Raw genomic sequence first — 24,967 nt, forward strand, 5'->3', positions numbered from 1 at the left:
GTAACAACGGTATAACTGCCGTTACTATTGGCAGTTATAACAGTTATAAGGGTATTACTGCCGTTACTATTGCAGTTATAGCAGTAACAACGGTATTACCACTACTGCTGTTACTGTTGGCAGTTATAGCAGTAACAACGGTATTACTGTCGTTACTTTTGGCAGTTATAGCAGTAACAGCGGTATTACTGCCGTTACTATTGGCAGTTATAGCAGTAACAACGGTATTACTGCCGTTAGTATTGGCAGTTATAGCTTTAACAACGGTATTACTGCTACTGATGTTACTGTTCGCAGTTATAGCAGTAAAAACAGTATCAATGCCGTTACTATTGGCAGTTATTTATAGCAGTAACAACGGAATTATTGTCGTTACTTTTGGCAGTTATAGCATTAACAACGGTATTACTGCTACAGTTGTTACTGTTGGCAGTTATAGCAGTAACAACGGTATTACTGCCGTAACTGTTGGCAGTTATAGCAGTAACAACGGTAATACTGCCGTTGCTATTGGCAGTTATAGCAGTAACAACGGCCGTTGCTATTTTCAGTTATAGCATTAACAACGGTATTACTGCTACTGCTGTTACTGTTGGCAGTTATTGCAGTACCAACGGTATTAATGCCGTTACTATTGGCAGTTATAGCAGTAACAACGGTATTACTGCTGTTGCTATTGGCAGTTATAGCAGAAACAACGGTATTACTGCCGTTACTATTGGCAGTTATAGCAGTGACAACGGTATTACTGTCGTTACTATTGGCAGTTATAGCAGTAACTACGGTATTACTGGCGTTACTATTGGCAGTTATAGCAGTAACAACGGTATTGCTGCCGTTACTGTTGGCAGTTAATTATAGCAGTAACAACGGTATTACTACTGTTACTATTGGCAGTTATAGCAGTAACAACGGTAGTCAGAGATTGTACGGATGGGCTGAACCATGTCGCTATATTGCTGGTATTATTGTTAGAAAATATAGTAGATGTTACAATGCTGACAGCTTTTCAGCATGCCATGTTAGAATCGAAATAATACATTTTATTATATACATGTATCTGTATACATTCTAAATACGAACAAGAGCCATGTCAGACATGGCTAATCCCCCCACCGGGCATATCATAATTGAAGGATGTGGTCCGCATCAGGGGTTTTAAGATGTGGAAGAAAGAATAAGTCAGTAGTGAGGTGGTTTACTGCTAAATTTTATTAATTTTCATGAAGAGTATAACTATGATGTTTTTCTATATGGCTACTGTAAAAAGAAGGAATGGAAAGCTAACAGGGAACAAGAGTGCCAGAATGTCACAATATATGCCCGTCAAAGCAAATTTCTTTACTCTAGCAGCTGTATTTGCAAATGGAATGCTAATTTTGTGGTTGTTTAGTAATCATTGTAAGTCTTTTGTTTTTTAAAGTCCACAAAAAAACTCCTTACTAGGTAGAGATACCTTATATATAATAAAATTAATAAAATACACCTAAAACTGGAGAGTAACATCTATGCTGTACCACAGAAAAGTGGTCTTGTTTTTTCCCTAGGGTCAATTATAAAAATGTTACAATATAAGTTATTTATAGTAACAACTAAGGGAAGTTAATCTTTAAAAAAAAAAAAAAAAAAAAAAAAAATTGCAAGTCCACACAAAAATCTTTATCAGGAAGAGACTGGTCAAAATACACCTCAGAATTGGATTTAGCATGTTTGTTGTACTACAGAAAAGTGGTCTCGATTTTTCCCTACGACTAGTAATGAAAAAGTTACAATAAAAGCTATTTAAAGTAACAACAAAGGGAAGTAATTCTAAAGAAGGGAACTGCGCATAACACTTCGTCTCATGATGGTGTATAATTGTGCCAAGTTACATCAAAATCCCTCCATGCATGAAGAAGAAATGCTTCGGACAAAGTCATTCTTGTATCTGACCTTTGGCCTCTAAGTGTGACCTTGACCTTAGGCCTAGTGACCTGGATCTTGCGCATGACACTCCGTCTCGTGGTGGTAAACATTTGTGCCAAGTTATATCAAAATCCCTAAATGCATGAAGAAGAAATGCTCCGGACAAGGTTTTTATTCTTGTATCCTTTGACCTCTAAGTGTGACCTTGACCTTAGACCTAGGGACCTAGTTCTTGCGTATGACACTCCGCATCGTGGTGGTAAACATTTGTGCCAAGATATATCAAAATCCCTCCATGCATGAAGAAGATATGCTCCGGACAAATTTCTTTAAGAAAATATGATAAAGGGGAATAACTCAAAAAATAGGCAAGGTAGAGTTATTGTTCTTGCACACTGCACTTCCTCCCAATGTGTTCTATCAGTGTATGAAGTTTGAAGAAAATCCCTCTAGTACTTTTGGGGTTATGCTCCGGACAAAATGTTTTAAGAAAATATGATAAAGGGGAATAACTCAAAAAATAGGCAAGGTAGAGTTATTGTTCTTGCACACTGCACTTCCTCTCAATGTGTTCTATCAGTGTATGAAGTTTGAAGAAAATCCCTCCAGTACTTTTGGAGTTATGCTCCGGACAAATTTTTTTAAGAAAATAAGATAAAGGGGAATAACTCAAAAAATAGGCAAGGTAGAGTTATTGTTCTTGCACATTGCACTTCCTCCCAATGTGTTCTATCAGTGTATGAAGTTTGAAGAAAATCCCTCAAGTACTTTTGGAGTTATGCTCCGGACAAATATCGTTGCGGACGCACGGACGGACGGACGGACGGACAGACGGACGCACGGACGGAGAGCATTTCTAATATCCCCTTCACCTTTGGTGGGGGGATAAACAAGCAGAAAACAAAAGCCGCATTGTGTCTAAATCCTGTATTGTGCATGTTGCCGCACTTCTTTCGTTAATTAACATTCATGACCTGACACGTGCAGTTTTATAAAAAGCCCACACAAAAACCCAACTCAAAACATTTCATTTTGAAATTGATGGGAAAATATGAGAAAAAATGTGACAAATCAAGTTTAACCTTGACCTTTAACCTAGGGTTCTGGGTATTGCACATGACACATTGTCTCATTACTGGGAATATTTTTTTTTGTGTCAAGTAATATTAAAATCCATTAACGGATGACAGAGTTAGAGACCAGAAAGGGGAAAGAACCTATTGACATTTGACCTCTGACTGTGACCTTGACCTTTGAGTTAGGGATAAGGGTTTTGCATAAGAGACGTTGTCTCATTATGGGAAACATTTGTGCCAAGTGATATTAAAATCCCTTCAAGGACGACAGTTATACAGGGAAACAGGGAAAAAAACTATTGACCTTTGACCTCCAAGTGTGACCTTGACCTTTGAGCTAGGGGTCTGGGTTTTGCACATGACATGTCGTCGTATTATGGGGTACATTTGAGCCAAGTAATATTAAAATCCCTTTAAGAATGGTTGAGTTACAGACCGGGCCAGAAAAAAAACAACCCCGTTGGCCTTTTACCTCAAAGTGTGACCTTGACCTTTGACTTAAGGGTATGAGTTTTGTGCATGACACGCCGTCTCATCCAGGAAAGTATTTGTACTGACTAATATTTAAATCCTTTTTTGATTGGCAAAGGTATGAACCAGACAGAATAAAAAAGCTATTGACCTTTGATCTCCAAGTGTGACCTTGACCTTTGAGATAGGGTTCTGAGTGTTGTGATGACACGTCGTCTGTTTATGAGGAACATTTATTCTCAGTAATATTGGAACCCCTTTATGGATGACAAAGTTCTGGATTGGACAAGAAACCACTAAATGTGACATTGACCTTTTAGCTGTTGTGTATGACATATCGTCTTGCTATGGGGTATATTTGTGCCAAGTGATATTAAAATCCCTTCATGCTGACTTTTGACCTACAAGTGTGAACTTGACCTTTGAGCTAGGGGTCCAGGTTTTGCGCATGACACGTCGTTTCATCATGGGAAATATTTGTGCCAAGTAATTTTAAAATCCCTTGATGAATGTCAGAGTTATGGACCGGACACGAAACTGCGGGCGGACGGACGGTCGGAAAAACGCAATCCTTAAGTCCCCGAAACTGGATTTCAACCAGTAAGGAACTAATCCCTATTATTTACGGGCATATAACCTCCTCGTCGCGTTAAATAAGTATTAAGATAATATTTCTTATCTGTTAGAATTGAATGTGTGTATTAATGCGTGATATAACCAGTCATATGTCGCGTCGTGAACATCCATAATTTACATTTTTAACATTTTTAATAAGTACTATATTCACAGCAAACGTTGAAGATGGTCATACAGCAGGGTACTATTGTGCTTCGGTGGTAGTAGAGGTTTATAGATGTAGTTAGGAAGTGGTGGCGTAGTAAAATCTTTAGTATAGTAAAGGGACCCTATATACAGGAAAATGAGTACACATATACTATTAGTTATAGGAGGCATACAGACACTAAATAGAAAAATGGCGCGAAAAAAAATCGCATAATGGCGGATACAAATAGTCCTCAGTATTTTCGCTGTGTAGAGCTATTTTCCTTATTTTCTTTGCAATTTTTTTTTGGTAAAATCACATGACAGATCTATGCTTGACATGAAGATAGCATTTTGATCATGAAATAACACCATGACAAAATGTTTCATGGAAACTTAGATCATACACCACCAGTATAATTTGGGGTCTCATTTTTTAGCTGATTTTGCAGTTTGTGTGTTTGACTGAAATTATTTTTCTTGCATCAAACATGACCCCCACTTTTCTTTTGATTTTTAGTTAGCACTGACAATATTCTTCAAGAAAATGTAAGTTACAGAAATTTAAAATGGGTCCTGATGTGTGCTGCGGTCATTGGAAATAGGTCAATTTTATATAGAATAAAGAACAACAACTATTTAGTGTGTTATAACCAGGAGCGGCGTGGTGATGGAGTAATGGAAACGAAAGGGTAGTAAAGAGATCCGAGATGTTGAAGAGCGGAGTTATTGCGCATTATGACAGTGAAATAAAGGTAGTTGAAGCTTTAAGAAAAAGGAAAGAGATCAATCGTAGTAAAGAGCGGAGTTACTGCGTTGAAGTGATGGTGAAGTAACGGGAATTGAAGAGTAGTAGAGGGAGAAGTTAAAACTCAGTAAGGGTTGTTAGATAACGGAGGCCGTTGTGTAGTAAATAGGTACTAAGTAGCACAGTGTAGTAAATGGATTCGAGATTAACTAAGGAGCCGAGTAAGTAGTGGTCTAGAAGTCAAGGAAAATGATATGTAGTAAAGAGATTTGAAACGTAGTAAAGGGAGCTGAGTTGTAACGGAGTAGAGATGAAGTAAAAAATCAAGTAGTAATAGCTGTAGTAAAGGGGACTAAGATATAGTTAATTGAAAAATTGGAAAACATAGTTTATGAGCTGTAGCCAAGTTTCCATAAAGAAAGCTGTGTGTATTAGAAGGAGGTGAAATGTAGTAAAAGAAAAATCTAATACTATAAAGGGAAATGAGATGTTGAAAAGGAAGTGGACATGTAGTGAGGAGAGGAGTATTTAAACGGTAGCAATGGTGTAGTTAAGGGAACTTTGGTGTAATGAAAAAGAGATGTAGCTAGACTACATTTTTACAATTAGGGAAGTGTAGAGTAGTTTATGGACTAAGAGATATGATGTAATAAAGAGAAATGTTGTGTAGTAGATGGAAATGCAGTGCTTTCCTGTATAAAATGAATCTTTGAAGCTCATGATATGGTGGCGTAGCATTATAAAGATGGATACATTGATTAGAAGGTAGCTGTGAAGAAGGTCCATGTTTTAAATAACGGTTGGCGGATTACTGTCGACTACACATTACAGATGTCTACAATTAATTACTGTATACTTATAAGCTTTCTTAGTTGTTCTGTTGAACACTTATATCAGTATATATCAGTTCTACAAATTTGTGTATAAACCAGATAACAATAAACTTCATAATTTATTTCATTTATACTGGTTACAGGTAAATCACAACACTGAAGTTTATCCGACTACTCCCGGTCCGCCATGTGCGCCTTTTCCTTTTACGAACACAGGTGGTTCTTTAGATTCGAACCCTGGAATTTCAACACTGACTACAGAGTACGAATGTACGTGGAACTTCACGTGACTGAGATCAACCAACTTGTACATTAGACCAAACGCTTCGCCAGCAAACGTGTCATGAGTCCTCTCGGGATACAAAATCCAGTGGCCAATCCCATAGTCCATCTGTGGATATACAAGACAACGCAGTTTAAGCATTTTTAAGAAAGTCTGTTATGGCGACTGCTGTCCTTTTGAATGTTTGGCCGAAGAATACGACGGTACCTTACGTGACCACGACTGTACAACAGAACACCACGACCACGACGTGACGACAGAACACAACGACCATAATGCTACGACAGAACACCACGATGTCATGGTCTCGTATTGTATACCTGTGGTCTCATATCATACTGCCGTGGTGTCCCATTGACTGTCCTGTCCTATCTTGTCAACTTTGAATAATATGTCGGGCAGTTAGCATGATACTAGACGCGACATCAGGTCGGTCAGCTACGTACCGCCGTGGATTCATGTCGTACCGTCTTTACCCCGTTTAGTTTTGGTGTTTGCAAAAAAGGCGACATTGACACATGACAGTGACAGCAGTCCATTCCTATCACTACACAAGTTAGTACAGTTATGGACCCAGTTATTAAAATGTTATATTTTGTAATATTGTAATGAGTTTGCGTGCATTTTAGCTGTGAGCTTTCACGTTAAAAAGACAGTAGGGTAGAAGTTTGAATAAAAGGTAGTATGGTACAAAATATAACTCTCTCTAGAAGTGTTTCTGGTATAATATTTTTGAAATAGAAAATTAAAAAAATGAGAAGCTGTTTAGTAGGAATGACCATAACTTCTCCGCATATAGCTTTGTTAAGCCTGATATTTCATTTTAACACAAAGAAAATATAAAATAATTATGATAAATATATGGTTGGTTATTAACATTCGCACATGAGCTTAACCCTTATCATGCAAGACACGACTGATTCTGCCTTTGCGACCAGTGTAGATCATGATCTACACTGTTCGCAATTCAGTCAGAATCTTTTTGGCTAGCACCTCTTTTAACAGTCCAAATTGAAAGATGGACAAGTTCAATATATAGAAATTTAGCAGGGTAAGGGTTAAGGAGACACAAAACAAGAGAATAACTCGCATAACCATGTATTTATTTATAATTATCTCCTACCTGTAGCTGATTCACAGTTGTATTCATTCTGATCACTAGTTCACCGTATGCTGTTTGATGATACGATCCCACATAGTCTGTAAGTGACCTTGTTGGTGGTATAGTCTTGACTATCGGAGCGCTAAAGGAGGGACTACTTCTGTACCAGGGCTCGGGGTACGTACAAACTGTTGTCACGTTAATTGTTGGCTCTATGCCGAGAAACGTGTCCAAGAGATAACTTCAAGAAAGACAGATATTAATTAAAGATATTTATTAACTGAAATGCAAAGATACATCTATTATTTGGAATGACATGAAATTTCTCCACAAATTTAGCTTTTGAAAATACAATAATGAGGAGCGTTTATGATACTGTTCTTATCCTAAGTAGATGGTGCCAAAAGAGACCAGCGCATCAACGCCGCCGGTGTCAAGTTATAGGAAATAAGACATCAGTCCTCTTCAGCAATAGAAAATTGCACTATAGACACATTCACGTTATATTAACTATGAGCAACTAGGTAAAAAAAAACATTCGCACACATCCCAATCTCCCGCCATTGTCAATAATATTCGGATACATTTGAAACTTTGTTTTAAGGGGAAATTTATCTTTCAAAATGATTTTTATTATAGTAAGTAAGCTTTTGATTTATTCAAATTTGTGTTTTTTCTTTATTTTCCATACATAGCAAGGACATTTTTAGATGAATTTCACTTCTTCAGCTGGTAGTCTGATACATTTTACATGAAAAGAAAACGGAAGATAAGCAAATAAATATATACATAAGGCCTTTGCAATGCAATGTCTCTTTATATGGATCTAGGATGATAACTCGACACGTTTGTGCATGTCAAAATATCAATGCAATTATCCTTTCTTCGACTTTTCTGTGTGCTGCTAATCATCTAATTACAACCCTGTATCTAAAAAAGCAGTCTTAATGCAAATCATTTACCATTGACTATGTACGCAAAGAAGAACACGGTAAATAAATTCACTGCTCTTGTCAATAAGAATATTCAATATTTGGTTACTAAAAGGACTTTCATGTCGAAATGTTTGGTTACTGGCGATTTTACAATTCGTTAGATGACATTATTGTGTAATTTTCATAAATTGCAGCGGTGGTTTTCAACAGTAGTGTGTCCTTAAGTAACATATCGACATAACCAGATGTACGTATTGTTACATTAACACGGGGAATACAAATGTACTTGGCCGCGAAGCAGAGAGGCATAGATGAATCTTGCAGACGACTAGGATCGGAACCGGTACCCTGATCTATGTGCGTACAAGAAGTACAAACCCAATGCTGAAACATGTTTTACCTGTGTATAAGAGTACGGGTTATATAACCTTCATCTTCCCCTGTCATGCTGACGAACACACCAAGGTTTGCATCCGGCAGTAGAGTTATCAAGGAGGAGTACCCGTATGTTGTTCCAGTATGCCGTAACATCTTGTATTCTACACAAGTATGATACATTTAACTTTTAATGCCTATAATTAATTTCTATCTACATGTACAATTTAAACAATATGTCACTTAATGCAAACAAAACGAAATGTATGATTTTGTGTACTAAACAAAAAAGTAACAATTGTAAAGAATTCTTTTTAAGTATTTCCAAGCCATGAATAGAAAATGTCAAATTATTAGGTATTTAGACAACACATTGTCGTGGAATGTTCAAATTGAAACAGTTTTGTACTAAACTTAACTCAAATAATACCATTGTTGAGACGTATATCGTACTATTTGACAGATGAAATGAAAAAGTTGTTCTATAATGCATACGGGTGAAACACAATATAGGGAACAGTAGTGTTGCACTTGGAGGTGAAAAAATAAGTTCTTAATTTTGGCAAAAAAAGTATTTTTCTACATAGTAGAGTGCTTGAAGTACAAGCAACTTAAGTGGTTTGCTGGTACATGTATCGGAAATGTAATTTTTAAGGCTGATAAAATGCATATTTTTGCTGGTTACGGACACTACAAGTGGTACATTTTTGTAAAATAAACTTCAAATTTATGATAAACTTGAACTATTTTTACTGTTTTGTAGGACAAACACATGGAAATACATAATGCAAGGCAAAAATAGGACTGGGAAAGGTATAGATACTGAAAAAAGAAACATATTGTTGGATATTACTTTGTTGCTAAAAAACATGTATATTTCAAATCATCTGACATCTTCAATTTCAGTTTTAATGATGAAAACGTAATGAAAAATCAACACAAATTCTGACTTTGTTGAAACAAAATGACTTAGATTAAAAGAGAAAGTGAATAATTTTCAAAAAATCCTAAATATTGACTGATACCAGTAATTGGTTACGGACACTTCAAAAAAGCCTCGAGAATGGTTTTGCATTAGATTATGTTAAAAACATTAAATCCACTCATGAATTATTTGGTATAACGTTAAAATGATATCTGAATGAAAAGTGTATTTAAATTTGATATTCTTCAAACAAAAATATACAACTTGCCAAATTAAAACCAATGAAAAAGAAAACAGAACAACAAAAACTGAAAACTGTTTTCATGAAATCTTGTAACTTAACAAGCAATATTAAGTTCTCTAAGTGATACATTATTATCAATACTTTGTATTCATATCACACAACTAACACTTACACTTTTTTACTCAAGAATGTCACTAACCAGAAAAAAGAAATTAAGTTTATGGTTATGGACACTACAATATGAATTATCTAACAAAAGTACACATATCTATAATCTTTTTGTAACTTTTTTTTTCAAATTTTCAGATGTCTTGGTGTTGAAAATGTAGCCCTATTATCAGTCATAGTAGATTCATCTATAAATGCAACAACATTGTCTCTTATCTCCTATGACAGATCCTGTTTGTGCGGACACATAAATTTCTTTCCACTCTTTTTCCTTCATCATGTGATTTTGATATTAGTTCTGCTTTCTTAACTAATCTAGTTTTGAGTTACTCTTCTCTACTTCTAGTCGCTGTCTCATTCTACAATCCTTCTTTCTTTCTCTCTCATTTTTCTTTTAATTTTCACATTGGCCTGGATTGAGTTTCTGCCTTTCTTGCCATTTAACCTCTTCTAACCTATTCAGCATTTTGAGCCTTTTAAGTTTCGGCACTGCAGGTGCCTCATCAGATCAAAACTCTTTATCTGAATCACAAATGCACAATGAAATCAGACATACTTCTACTTTATTATAAAGCAATTAAATTGCAATATAAAACTAGATATTATAACCATACGACACAGATGTGCACACATACACATGCCATTGCCCATTCTCTAGAAAGCAAAAATGATCATAACTGCCGCCAGTAAAAATATACTCAGAGAAGATTCCTTCCCTTCATCTGCACATAAGCTTGTTCATCTGTTAAAGTTTGAAGCAAATCAGGCTAAAAGTTTCTGAATTGTTGGCAGGATTTTCCCCTATCATACTGTATTCTATAATAGCAAAAATTATCAAAGGGCCATAACTAAAGTAAAAACAGTCACAGAAAGAATTTTTCCCTTTACGGTCATCTGAACATCAAGCTTGTTCATCTGTATAAGTCTGAAACAAATCAGGCTACTAGTGCTGGAGGAGTTGGACACATAAAAATGTTTCTTTATATTCCTTATGATTAAACAGAAATTATCAAAGGGCCATAACTGTAGTAAAATAGTCACAGAAAAAAATTGTCGCTTTATTGTAATATACACATCTTGAGCTCGTTCATCTGTGAAAATTTGAATCAAATCAGGCTAATAGTGTGGGAGGAGTTGGACACACAAGATTTTTCTAGATATAGTCTATATTTCTATGTAAAAATATGATAGTATCATAACTGTGGTTAAAATAGTCACTGAGAAATTCCTTATTTTATGGATATCTACACATCAAGGTTGTTCATCTATGAAAGTTCGAAGCAGAGCAATCTAATGGCGGGAGGAGTTGGACACACAAGACTTTGAATGCACTGACGGACGTACATACATAGAGCAGCAACACTATATGCCCATCACATAAATATAAAATCTCATCTAAATGAATATATATGTACCTGTCATCACATGGTTTGTACTTAGTACTTCTTGAAGAGATTTTGCTTTCATTTGCAAGTTTTTAGATATTACTTTTAATCATAAATCACTTGTAAAGATTTATTCATTTGAACTGTAAGATGTATAATAATTTAAACAGAAATTTCAGTAATACTGGATGTTTTTTACATTGTTTTAATTTCTGTAGTGTCCGTAACCAGATAACACTGCCCCTCTGAAACATTTTGAAAAGAAACATTATTGTAAGCTACATGAACTTGAATTATCTTAACAATGATGCTCTTGAAGAAATTTGTCTAAGTGAATAACTGTTAATTATCATTATCACATCTTTACATTTTTAATATAAATCTGTGCAATTTAGATGATAAACATGATTTTTAGCAATTTTGAACTGTATCTATATTTTTATATCTGAAAATATTTGTCAACAAATACATATATTTGTTTTTTTTTCAATATTAATAAACTTTGAAATTATAATTTTTCATTTTTCTGTAAAAAGATGCAAGTTTTAAAATTTTCAGCTCTGGTTACGGACACTACAGTTTCAAGTAGCATTATTAAATAGACAAAATTTACCTTTTGTAGTGAAATTATTAACAGACTTTATTAAATTTGTCATCAGTGAACCTTCCAAATTGAAAAAAAGTAGTGATCTTTTCTCTCTCATCGCTTCAATGTTTGCTATTACATCTTTCAATTTCATGCTGCAGCAACAGAAAATGATGCTGTATATAAAGATGCCGCAATAAGGGTTTTCCAATGTGGTTGCAACATCAACAAGTTGATGAAAAATAAAGTTGATTAATTAACTTGTGAAATTAGTTATTACTTTCATAAGAATAGCTATAAACAAAATTTTAAAAAATGTTTATTTACACCATTGAAAGACAGGTTACGGACACTACAGTGTTTTTGTAGTGTCCGTAACCATATTAGTGGTGCTACAGCAAAAATGTAGTTAACAATAAAGGAAATAGCATAAAAATTTAATGTCAACAGTTAAATTTGATAAGAAAAAATAAATAAAGACTCTCATATCTTACAAATCTATAAAATACAGTTGGTTACGGACTCTACATATTTTCATAAAAACCTGATTTTCAATTTTAAAAATTCATACAAATAAATTTCAGAAATATATGATTTTGATTTTTTTTATCTTTAAGTACTATTACAACAGAGAAATGATTCTGGACCAAAATATTAAAGAAAAAATAATGTTAACATTGCAATTAATCATTATAACAAAAGGAAGGAATTTCAGTGAAAAACTGCATAACATCTTACCCATTTCACATTTTTCTCGACAGCTTCAACAATTTCCATCCGATCATGATAAATCAAACACCAAAATAATCCTTAAAAAATTGTCTTTATGCTGATAACACAAATTTACATAGAAATATATAATATCATACCATTATTTTATTTGAAAAATATGGAAAATTCTAAGTGCAACAACATAACGCTTCAAAAATGACTTTTTCTAGATGCGTTTTTTGCCACTGCTTGAAAATTATTTGAGCTAGATCAATAAAATTTGGCACAGAACTTCTTCATATTTAGTGTTATGAAGTGTAAATGTTAAATTGCACTAAAGGGTTAGGAAATTTTTGAAAGCCATGTATAACAATGCGATATTCTAAATGCTCCCTATATTGTGTTTCACCCGATAGTATAATGTCAATATTTGATTATTGTTGTACTGTATGGTGTCAAGGAAATAAGAGTTCTTTAAAGAAAATAATGAAAATTCAAGGTAGACCTGCAAGAATAATTTTGAATAAAACGTTCCAAACAAGAACAAATGGTATGGTAAAAGAACTGGGCGGACGTCATTTAATTAAAGATGTAACTTCCACACGGGCTGTCTTATTTACAAAGCTTGCAACAATTTAGCACCTTCATATATCTCTGAAATTTTAACCTTTTCCAGCAATAAAACATACAATCTAAGATCTGCTTCTCATAATGACATAGTTCTACCTAAATATCGTACAAATTATGGTAATAAAAACTTTTGTTACAATGGTGCAAATGTTTGGAATTCAATACCAAATGAAACTCGCTCCACATGTTCTCTAACATCTTTTAAAAAGAAATATAAAAAGTATATCTTGCAGAAACTGTTGACTGCTGAAATAATCTCCTAGTTTATATCAGCTGAATCATAACTATGCCATTATAATATAATTAATTATTATAACTAACTGATTGCCTAAATGAAAATTGTATAAATGGATACTTAGATGCAATATCTATTTTTAGGGGTACTTGTCTAAGAATGAATGTGATATTAATAAGGATGAATGTGATATTAATTAGGTTATGTGATAGTGTAAATTGTATTTGGATGTTGTTGTTTTTCAGAAGGCCACATTTAAAATTAAGATGTATCATTTGTACTTTGTACTGATCTATATCTTCATGTTCTACCTTCTATAAATAAAGATGTTATATTATTACATATTTCAAAAACGTACTTCAGTTATCGCGGCATATATCATGCGAATTTGAGCAAAAGTCGCAGATGAAAGTGTGGTTTCGTCATTATTTTTTAAATTAGTATCTTTTTTTAATATGTTTTTAATTGATTTTACATATGCAGCGCTGAGAATAATGACGTTTTCGTAAGTTCCTGTTCTCGTTATCATTTTAAAACTGAAAAGTTAGAAGATGACCACAAAAAGATGACATTTTTACTTTTCATGTTTAAGCTACAAAGAGGCTCAACTTGAAATAGGGGCTTACATTGCAGGTTATGTAGGAAAAATTAAATAAACCTTTATAAAATCCATTTTTCCATCCAAAAGCGTATGCTGTTTCCGTGACTGTGAAAGGCGCCTTTGGTTTATGGAAGTTGGTCTCCACTGTAGATGATCTTATTGCTGTCTGTGGTGAGTGGGTCTGGGCGAGGTCGGCTGGGTCTATAACCACATCACCATTCTCATTTTTACCGTCGTTCAGCTGCATCAGCATCCATTTAGCAATATCTGCTGAGGAACTCATCAGACCCGTGGATCCCCCGTACACGCCCCACTGTCTGTATAGTAATTTAAATGTGAACAAATCATTTTATTTTATAATTCAAAAGGGTTTTCAGAATTACAATGACAGGTCTTACCCAATTTGTGAATTTCTGCACAATGTAAGCGACGTTTAATCACATCACGTGTACAGGATGCTAAATATAATAATTTGACAAATATACCTTAGAAAAGGAGAGATTAACGTTTTATCAAATTGTTATTTTAATGCGCAAGTTTTAAATATATGAAAATCTGCCAACGTTTAATGAAGCAAATACAATCGTTTTGCAAAATTTATTTCGGCTTAAATTCGGATTGGTAAAGAGTATCATATTGCCAATAACTTTAGCTACGTATCTTTATGAAATATAGATGTCGGCCACCTTGAGTTCGCGAGTGATCTGATTCCAGTTTAGTGTCGCATCTATAACATCGTGTATGTCATTGTCCGAGGTAGCGGGATCAAGAGTGATCAAAAAGTTTCAAAGTTTCATTAAAAAAAAAAACAACAGATATGTAAATTTAATTTGTTTTAAGTAATTCGTTGAGATCGTATTATATACAATACATGTATATATATGAGCCGTGCCATGAGAAAATCAACATAGTGGGTTTGCGACCAGCATGGATCCAGACCAGCCTGCGCATCCGCGCAGTCTGGTCAGGCTCCATGCTGTTCGCTTTTAAAGCCTATAGAAATTGGAGAAACTGTTAGCGAACATCATGGATCCTGACCAGACTGCGCGGATGCGCAGGCTGGTCTGGATCCATGCTGGTCGCAAAGCCACTATGTTGGTTTTCTCATGGCGCGGCTCATATATATATTTTGAAAGTACTTACTTATTCACTTCTTCAGGTACAGGTACAAGTCCACCACGCACTTCGTCATCTGCGTAACCCTGGGCAACGTCTTTCTTTGTTCTGTCAGCCGTCCGCAAGAAATCCGAATCGTTCATGCCTAAGATACAATAAAATATCCAATATTTGACATTTTTCATCAGAAATGATTCGCCTTCGACGAAAGAGGTAGTAGAATATTAAACAAAACTTACGTTGATGGAGTAATTAGGCGTAGACATTGGCAAATTTTCAGATTCTATTTATTAAAATCAAATCATCTAACGGTACCATGTGGCAAAGTTTTCTTATTACACTTCTTGCTTAGGATATGACGAACCCTCTCTATGCTGAATTTGCAAAACAAATGGTGTAACGACGTAATTGCAGCTGATTCTATTTCATTTTTATGAAAGAATTAAAACAACCTTATATATAGTTTCCTTCTCCATTGCAGTAGGCATTGGTCTCAGCCTACACTTTTCAGTTACAAAATGCTCCAGATATACCGATGTATGAGCGTATTCAATTATGTGCAGATATACTGCTGTATGAGCCTGTACAATAAGTATTAGTACCTAACGGTGTGTTGATATACTGCTATATGAGAATGTACAATAAGCATTAGTACCTAACAGTGTGTAGATATACTGCTGTATGAGAATGTACAATAAGCATTAGTACCTAACGGTGTGTAGATATACTGCTGTATGAGAATGTACAATAAGTATTAGTACCTAACAGTGTGTAGATACACGGCTGTATGCGCCTGTACAATAAGTATTAGTACCTAACGGTATGTTGATATACTGCTGTATGAGAATGTACAATAAGCATTAGTACCTAACAGTGTGTAGATATACTGCTGTATGAGAATGTACAATAAGCATTAGTACCTAACAGTGTATAGATATACTGCTGTATGAGAATGTACAATAAGTATTAGTACCTAACCTAGATACACGGCTGTATGCGCCTGTACAATAAGTATTAGTACCTAACGGTGTGTTGATATACTGCTGTATGAGAATGTACAATAAGCATTAGTACATAACAGTGTGCAGATATACTGCTGTATGAGCCTGTACAATAAGTATTAGTACATAACGGTGTGTAGATATACTGCTATATGAGCCTGTACATTAAGCATTAGTACCTAACAGTGTGAGGATATACTGATGTATGAGAATGTACAATAAGCATACGTACCTAACAGTGTGTAGATATACTGCTATATGAGTCTGTACAATAAGCAGTAGTACCTTACAGTGTGTAGATATACTGCTATATGAGCCTGTACATTAAGCATTAGTACCTAACAGTGTGTAGATATACTGCAATATGAGTCTGTACATTAAGCATTAGTACCTAACGGTGTATAGATGTACTGCTTTATGAGCCTGTACAATAAACATGAGTACCTAACAGTGTGTAGATACACTGCTGTATGAGCATGTCCAATAAGAATAACTTCCTAACGGTGTAACTAAAGGTATATGTGTACTGCTGTATGACCATGTACAATAAGACTTGGTACTGAACAGTGTTTAGAGATACTGCTGTATGAGCCTGAAGAATAAGAATAAGTACCTAACAGTGTTTAGAGATACTGCTGTATGAGCCTGTACAATAAGAATAAGTACCTAACAGTGTTTAGAGATACTGCTGTATGAGCCTGTACAGTAAGTATTAGTACCTAACGGTATGTAGAAATACTATTGTATGAGCCTGTACAGTAAGTATTAGTACCTAACGGTATGTAGAAATACTATTGTATGAGCCTGTACAGTAAGTATTAGTACCTTACTGTGTTTAGAGATACTGCTGTATGAGCCTGTACAGTAAGTATTAGTACCTAACGGTATGTAGAGATACTATTGTATGAGCCTGTACAATAAGAATGAGTACGAACTGTGTTTAGAGATACTGCTGTATGAGCATACACGGTAAGTATCAGTACCTAACGGTGTTTAGAGATACTGCTGTATGACCATGAAAATAAGTTTTAGTACCTAACGGTGTTTAGAGATACTGCTGTATGACCATGTACAGTAAGTATTAGTACCTAATGGTGTTTAGAGATACTGCTGTATGAGCCTGTACAATAAGTATTAGTACCTAACGGTGTGTAGACATACTGCTATATGAGCCTGTATAATAAGATTTGTACCTAAAAGTGTGTAGATATACTGCTGTGTGAGCCTGTACAATAAGAATTGGTACATTAAAGTGTATAGAAATACTGCTGTATGAATCTTTACAATAAGTACCTAACGGTGAGCAGAGATACTGCTGTATGAATCTTATGAATCTTTACAATAAGTTCCTAACGGAGTGTAGAGATAAGGCTGTATGAATCTTTACAATAAGTACTTAACGGTGTGTAGAGATACTGCTGTATGAATCTTTACAATAAATACCTAACGGTGAGCAGAGATGCTGCTGTATGAATCTTTACAATAAGTACCTAACGGTGTGTAGAGAAACTGTTGTGTGAGTGTGTACAATAAGAATTAGTACATTAAAGTGTATAGAGATACTGCTGAATGAATCTTTACAATAAGTACCTAACGGTGTGTAGAGATACTGCTGTATGAATCTTTACAATAAGTGCCTAACGTTGTGTAGATATACTGCTATATGAATCTTTACAATAAGTGCCTAACGGTGTGTAGAGATACTGCTATATGAATCTTTACAATAAGTACCTAACGGTGTGTAGTGATACTGCTGTATGAATCTTTGGCATAAATACTTAACAGTGTGTAGAGATACTGCTGTATGAGCCTGTACAATAAGAATAGGTAGTACCTAACAGTGTGTAGAGATACTGCTGTATGAGCATGTACAATAAGTACCTAACGGTGTATAGAGATACTGCTCTATGAGTCTGTACAATAAGATTAGTGCCTAACGGTGTGTAGAGATACTGCTGTATGAGCATGTACAATATGTACCTAACGGTGTATAGAGATACTGCTCTATGAGTCTGTACAATAAGATTAGTACCTAACGGTGTGTAGAGGTATTTGCTATAGGAGCCTGTATAAAAAGATTAGTACTTAACGGTGTGTTGAGATACTGCTGTATGAGCCTATATAATAAAATTAGTACCTAACGGTGTGTAGAGATACTGCTGTAGGAGCCTGTATGATAACATTAGTACCTAACGGTGTGTAGAGATACTGCTGTTGGTGTCTGTATAATAAGATTAGTACCTAACGGTGTGTAGAGATACTGCTGTTGGTGTCTGTATAATAAGATTAGTACCTAACGGTGTGTAGAGATACTGCTGTAGGAGCCTGTATAATAAGATTAGTACCTAACGGTGTGTAGAGATACTGCTGTAGGAGTCTGTATGATAAGATTAGTAGCTAACGGTGTGTTGATATACTGCTGTAGGAGCCTGTATAATAATATTAGTACCTAACGGCGTCTAGAGATACTGCTGTAGGAGCCCGTATAATAAAATTGGTACCTTTCGGTGTGTAGAGATACTGCTGTTGGTGTCTGTATAATAAGATTGGTACCTAGCGGTGTGTAGAGATACTGCTGTTGGTGTCTGTATAATAAGACTGGTACCTAGCGGTGTGTAGAGATACTGCTGTAGGAGCCTGTATAATAAGATTGTTACCTAACGGTGTGTAGAGATACTTAGAAATACTGCTGTAGGAGTCTGTATAATAAGATTAGTACCTAACGGTGTGTAGAGATACTGCTGTAGGAGCCTGTATAATAAGATTAGTACCTAACGGTGTGTAGATGTATTGTTGTATGAGTTCCTCCCATGATTTCCCACCTATCACCTCGCTGAGGTACGAAATGATTCCATAGTGCATATTGCTGTACAGATAGTGTAGACGAAACTTGTACACAGGGTGGAAATAACGGATACGCCTGGAATATATTTTAGACAACGCGAATTCAAATAACTTCCTTTTTTTTTAAATTTCCAAATCTGTAAAATTCAATCAATTAGATATGATATTGAAGACATTTATAGTAACATTGCCAAATGTGTGGTTCTTTTGGCAGATGCGATATGCTTGATAAACATATTATATGGTAGAGTATATAGACTGTATTATTTTCTAGAAAGCTCTTTGCATTCACGTGCAGTATGCTTTTATGTTTGTATGCATCACGCACATGCAATAATTCTGTGTCTAACCTAGCGGCTTCTTTTCTTGTCAGTGTTGTATCCAGCCTCATCATCTGATTGGTTGGAACACCAAGACAGTGTGTCATCATGTCACGTATGGTAGCGTAATCGGTAAATTCTGTAGTATTGTAGGCGAAACCTTCAGCCAGAACATCACTGGGTTTCGTGTAGATAGACATTCTAAATCATAAATGGGATTATTATACAGTAGTATTTTACTTCCTATTCAATACGTATAGGATGATCTTCTAACGCACAGGCAAGTTATGTCCGGCAAAATTATTTCCTCTTGTTTACAGTTAAAGCGGATGTTTTAGACACTGTGATTCTAATTTAATCTATTTCCCTTCTGGAAAACATATTATATTGTGCAAAAGTTGCAACTTATTATCATAAAACCATTCTTTCGTACAGATTAAAATTAATACAGATAGGCAGATTTTGCTTTTTTTTGCACTTACCAGCAAATGACATTTTCCTATAACTGCGAAAGTTTTAGAATCAACTGTTGTAAACTCTCTTTAGGTTTTTCAATCCATTAAAAAAGACAAGTTTGTTTATACAACTAATTTATTTTAGTTCGATACCGCTTCCTGGAAAACCAGTACTGATGTCATATGGAGCCCATGAACCCCGGTTTGAGCGGCCGACAACTGTTAGATCACAGCTCCCCTTTTAAGGCAGAAAAGTGCAGTTTTTTTTTTTTCGTTTTCAAGTTTTCAAGGGGTGTTCAAGATATTCTTATTTAATCGCGTTCCATGGCGAAACGTTTCTCAGCTTTCCTTTATATATTCATCAGTAACACCCCGGATTAATTACAGTGTAAACATTGGAACTTGTTCATGTCATAAAAGGTAGAGAGTTATAAAATTCATTCTTCAACATGAGAGTACAATGTATAAAATATTGTTTTTACTTTCTGTCATGTAATAGTTTTATCATCAAAGTAGCTGCAAATGCCTTTGACATTGAGGCTATACCAAAGAGCGTTCTGTTGGTCACCCAACGGCTAGTACCGAGTTCAGCAATTCCGTAACCCTTCGCAAACTGGACTTTTCCATCTTTCACCACGGATACTGTAAGACCGGGATTCTTATTTTGACGACAGGATAGAGCCTAAAAATTCACAAATGTAGTAAACATCTATAGAATTTAAGCTGCTCGGTTACAAACTTTTTATAGAAAGTGTACATATTTTTTTCTTTTGCGAATGCGGTACCAATAAAAGAAAAGAAAATGTCACGTCAATAGAGACGTTAAAGTCTATGGTTGATCTTAACATGTAAACATTGCACCTTCTAATCAAACAAAATTGTTTTCCTTAAGACAAACAAAAGAACGAACGAATGAACAATCAATCGATCGATCAATCAATCAATCAATCAATCAATCAATCAATCAAAAATAGTAATTATAATAATAACAAGAGCTGTCAGTTGACAGCGCGCTCGACTATTTTCAGTGCTTGATAGTATAATATAAGCTATGAGTAAAACTTTAACATTACAATAAGCATATTCTAAGTCGAAAAGGGGCCATAATTCAGTCAAAATGCTTGATAGAGTTGCCTCATCCTTTTTACAGACTGGGGTCATGATGGTAAACAAGTATGCAAAATATCAAAGCGATATCTCAATGGACTTTGAAAATATTTGGGGTGGTACGCAAACTTTAACATTACAATAAGCATAATTATTCTAAGTCGAAAAGGGGCCATAATTCAGTCAAAATGCTTGATAGAGTTGCCTCCTCCTTTTTTGCAGACTGGGGTCATGATGGTTAACAAGTATGCAAAATATGAAAGCAATATCTCAATGGACTTTGAAAATATTTGGGGTGGTACGCAAACATTAACATTTGTGTGACGCTCACGCTAACGCTAACGCCGACGCCGGGGCGAGTAGGATAGCTCCCCTGTTCTTCAGTAGTCGAGCTAAAAATGAAATAAATAAAATAAAATAAAGTATTACGAGCTTGTTCAGTTTTATAATAGTTATTACAAGCCAGAACACGTACAACTAGGAATCCAACCTCCCAAAACATCGAACAGATTTCGTGTTATTTCCACATTGATGAATCTCATAAACAAAGCTTACATAGAAATAAAAGTTTCAGTGCATTGCCATTTATATATATACCTAAATAAAACAATTTTGTTTTCAGAACGTAATTCTCGCGGAGGTTACCGAAAATATAGTTCGAATTATTTATGTCTTTAGATTAAATTAAGGACAATAAACCATGTGTTAAAAGAAAATGAGTGTCTTAATAAATGCAACTTCAGAATTTTTTAACATTATAAAATACAGCTGTTAAACTTTTTATTCGTAAATAGACTGACCTCCAGGTTTTGGCTAAAATGATCATTCTTTAATTTTGAAGTTTGATCATATTATAAACACTCTTGAAAATGTTAAATCAAGAAAATTAAAAAAAAAAAAATACATTCCCGAGTCAGGAATCGAACCTGGCCGCAGCGGCAGTAAACAAAAACAATACACCATTGAGGAACTACAACTACGATATAATAAAGTTTTATAATGATGGCAGTTTACCACTGGTACACCGTTATTAGTGAAAACAACTACTTGTTATGTGTTTCCATAACAAAATATAATCTGTCAGTAACTAAGTTAAGAAATATAGAATAATTTTCTGATATCTAAACATTTTCTTTTCTGTTGTCGTGCGATCTTAGGTCAGTGCCAGTAGATGGGAAAGAAGAAAATTAAAGTATTTACTTACAGCATTTAGAAAATAATCTATTTTCCGTTGATCAAAGTTTGCGGCTGTGAAAGCTATCGTATATCCAAATAAGACGCATTGCAAAACCTGAAGTTTCATGGTGGAAGAACCGCACCGTGACTGTCTAGTAAAACAGTGAACTTTCTTATCTGAAGGACTGCCGTCGTTTTGTATTCTGAACTTGCAATGTCTTTGACAGTGGTCAAAAGTTATAGCTACTTAGATAAGATACGGAACACTTTCAACGGTTCTGAACTACACGTGAATCCTTAAACGCAAATGAATAGAGATGTACGTCCGAAGGAATAACAAAGCGAGTTGCTGAATATTTGCTTTTGTTAAATAAAGCAAACTATATATGGTTTACCTGCGTGTGTCAAACGGAAGAAGCAAAAGTACTAGAATTAATTGTTGTGCCCTTGTTTTTTCCCGCTAGCCCGATATAACGGCAAAAAGCTATTTTGATATGTCATAATGTTGCAGCATAGCAAACACCCCCCTCCTCCACCAACACAAGGACACGGCAAAATTGGGGACCAACATGACAGAAAAGTTGTCGTGACGTCGCTCTGTTTTAGTCACGCGTCTTTGTGATGTCGTATTTTCGTGTTGTGCTTGCGGGGGCCTAACATGACAACACAACAAAAATAATTTTGCCGTGTTGTCGTTCCAGCGTGGGTATCAACACGATAGGAAAAGCCACCTGATACAGTAGAAATATCCGGGTGTGTCAAAGAATATATCTCCAGCTAAAATGGATATAAATTATTATCATAAAGGTAGGACATTTCCTTTCCGTCTGCTAACACGTCAGCCATCTTGATATAAAACAAAAATGATTTGCGTGCCAGTTTCACCAAATTAAATATTGCCTTTCCGTGTTATATTTTTCAGCTTTTTAGAAGTATATTTTTGTATTTCAAAGCGTTTGGAAATGAGTTATATGTTTCACAATTAATAACAATAAGTTTCCGCTAACTTGAAATCTATAGATAGTTGACCATTAACTTGTGTACATGTATAAATGGTTGACTGCGTACCCTGGTACCCAGCATACAGTGTCTGAAAAACCTAGAAATGCAGCATATCATTTAACATATTGGAATCAAATTGTTCGTAGGATAGGTCAAAATACCAGCAAGAAGGACAACAAGCGTGTTTTTAACATTCATTTAAGATAAAGTTTTATTTCTTGTTGATGAACAGTAATATATGAAACACAGTCCTCATGATCAATGTTTCATTCCATTTTTTTTTACATTTTCCCTGTTGGTACTGAATTAAATCAAGCAAGTCTTTTCTCTTTAACAGTCTTTTCTATTCCCACATCAAGACATAATTATAGCTGTACCGGTTCTGGCCAGTGTGCTTGATAAATTTTGCCGTCCCTGTCCCAGAAAGCAAGTTGTCCTTTTTGCTAATGACATATACATTAATCTTTTAACTGCACATCATTCTCTACGCATTTTGCAAAGACAAATACCCGCACTTGACCTTAGAATGCACGTCAGTCTCTACCTACCTTGCCAAAGACATAATGTCCGCTCTTGACCTTAGAATGCACGTTAGTCGTCCGCACTTGACCTAAGAATGCACGCCAGTCTCTACTGCCGCGTCAAGACAAATTGCCCGTACTTGACCTTAGAATGCAGGCCAGTCTCTACCTGCCGCGTCAAGACAAATAGTCGCACTTAACCTAAGAATGCATGTCAGTTTCATACCGCACTATCAAAGACAAAGTTCAGCACTTCACTCTGTAATGCCCGTCGTGTCAAACGGATTACCAAACTGTAGTCTGCATTTGCTCTGCTTTGCTAAAATGTACCGATAATGAATGCCATATTCTATCAATATAGTGCCACATTAGACTTAATAATACATGTAAGTCTCAAAGTCTTAAAGACGTAATACGGCAGCCATTCACCTCATGCTGGATCAAGACATAGAGTTTGAACCCGTGCCCTGAATTCATGTCTCTACCTACCTTACCAAAGAGATAATGTCTGCACTTAACCTAAGAATGCACGTCAGTTTCTACCTACATTGCAAAAGACATAATGTCCGCACTTGACCTAAGAATGCATGTCAGTCTCTACCTACCTTGCCAAAGGGAAAATTTCCGCACTTGACCTAAGAATGCATGTCAGTCTCTACCTACCTTACCAAAGACATACTGTCCGCACTTGACCTAAGAATGCATGTCTGTCTCTACCCTACCTTACCAAAGACATACTGTCCGCACTTGACCTAAGAATGCATGTCAGTTTCTACCTACCTTGCCAAAGCGATAATGCCCGCACTTGACCTAAGAATGCATGTCACTCTCTACCTACCTTACCAAAGGGAAAATGTCCGCACTTGACCTAAGAATGCATGTCACTCTCTACCTACCTTGCCAAAGACATAATGTCCGCACTTGACCTAAGAATGCACGTCAGTTTCTACCTACCTTGCTAAAGACATAATGTCCGCACTTGACCTAAGAATGCACGTCAGTTTCTACCTACCTTGCTAAAGACATAATGTCCGCACTTGACCTAAGAATGCACGTCAGTTTCTACCTACCTTGCTAAAGACATAATGTCCGCACTTGACCTAAGAATGCACGTCAGTTTCTACCTACCTTGCCAAAGACATAATGTCCGCACTTAACCTAAGAATGCACGTCAGTTTCTACCTACCTTGCCAAAGACATAATGTCCGCACTTGACCTAAGAATGCACGTCAGTCTCTACCTACCTTGCTAAAGACATAATGTCCGCACTTGACCTTAGAATGCTTATCAGTCTCTGCCTACCTTGCCAAAGACATAATATCCGCACTTGACCTAAGCATACATGTCAGTCTCATACCGCACTATCAAAGACAAATTTCAGCACTTGACTCTATAATGCCCGTCGTGTCAAACGGATACTGCCAAACCAAACTGGAGTCTGCATTTGCTC

At 35.6% G+C, this 24,967-nt stretch overlaps 1 protein-coding gene across 1 annotated transcript; it reads right to left on the bottom strand.

Moving 5' to 3' along the window:
• Window positions 1-5,901: 5,901 nt before the first annotated feature.
• Window positions 5,902-22,207, bottom strand: LOC123522992 (protein flp-like). Its single transcript, XM_045300566.2, has 9 exons — window positions 22,023-22,207; window positions 20,194-20,393; window positions 19,287-19,457; window positions 18,864-19,012; window positions 15,119-15,236; window positions 14,033-14,292; window positions 8,516-8,654; window positions 7,202-7,421; window positions 5,902-6,186 (listed from the first exon to the last, which is right to left on the bottom strand). The coding sequence occupies exons 1-9, from the start codon at window positions 22,119-22,121 to the stop codon at window positions 5,959-5,961; spliced, it is 1,584 nt and encodes a 527-aa protein (XP_045156501.2). The 5' UTR covers window positions 22,122-22,207; the 3' UTR covers window positions 5,902-5,958.
• Between the last annotated feature and the right edge of the window lie 2,760 nt (window positions 22,208-24,967).

Source organism: Mercenaria mercenaria, chromosome 8 (genome assembly GCF_021730395.1).
Source record: "Mercenaria mercenaria strain notata chromosome 8, MADL_Memer_1, whole genome shotgun sequence".
NCBI lineage: Eukaryota > Metazoa > Mollusca > Bivalvia > Venerida > Veneridae > Mercenaria > Mercenaria mercenaria.

Bases quoted from the DNA above. Each gene is read 5' to 3' on its own strand.
- LOC123522992 (XM_045300566.2), bottom strand. From the start codon at position 22,121: ATGAAACTTCAGGTTTTGCAATGCGTCTTATTTGGATATACGATAGCT. The intron at 20,394-22,022 runs GTAAGTAAATAC...GTGAATTTTTAG, and splicing joins TAGATTATTTTCTAAATGCT to GCTCTATCCTGTCGTCAAAA. The intron at 8,655-14,032 runs GTTTATTTAATT...ATACTTGTGTAG, and splicing joins GAAAAATGGATTTTATAAAG to AATACAAGATGTTACGGCAT.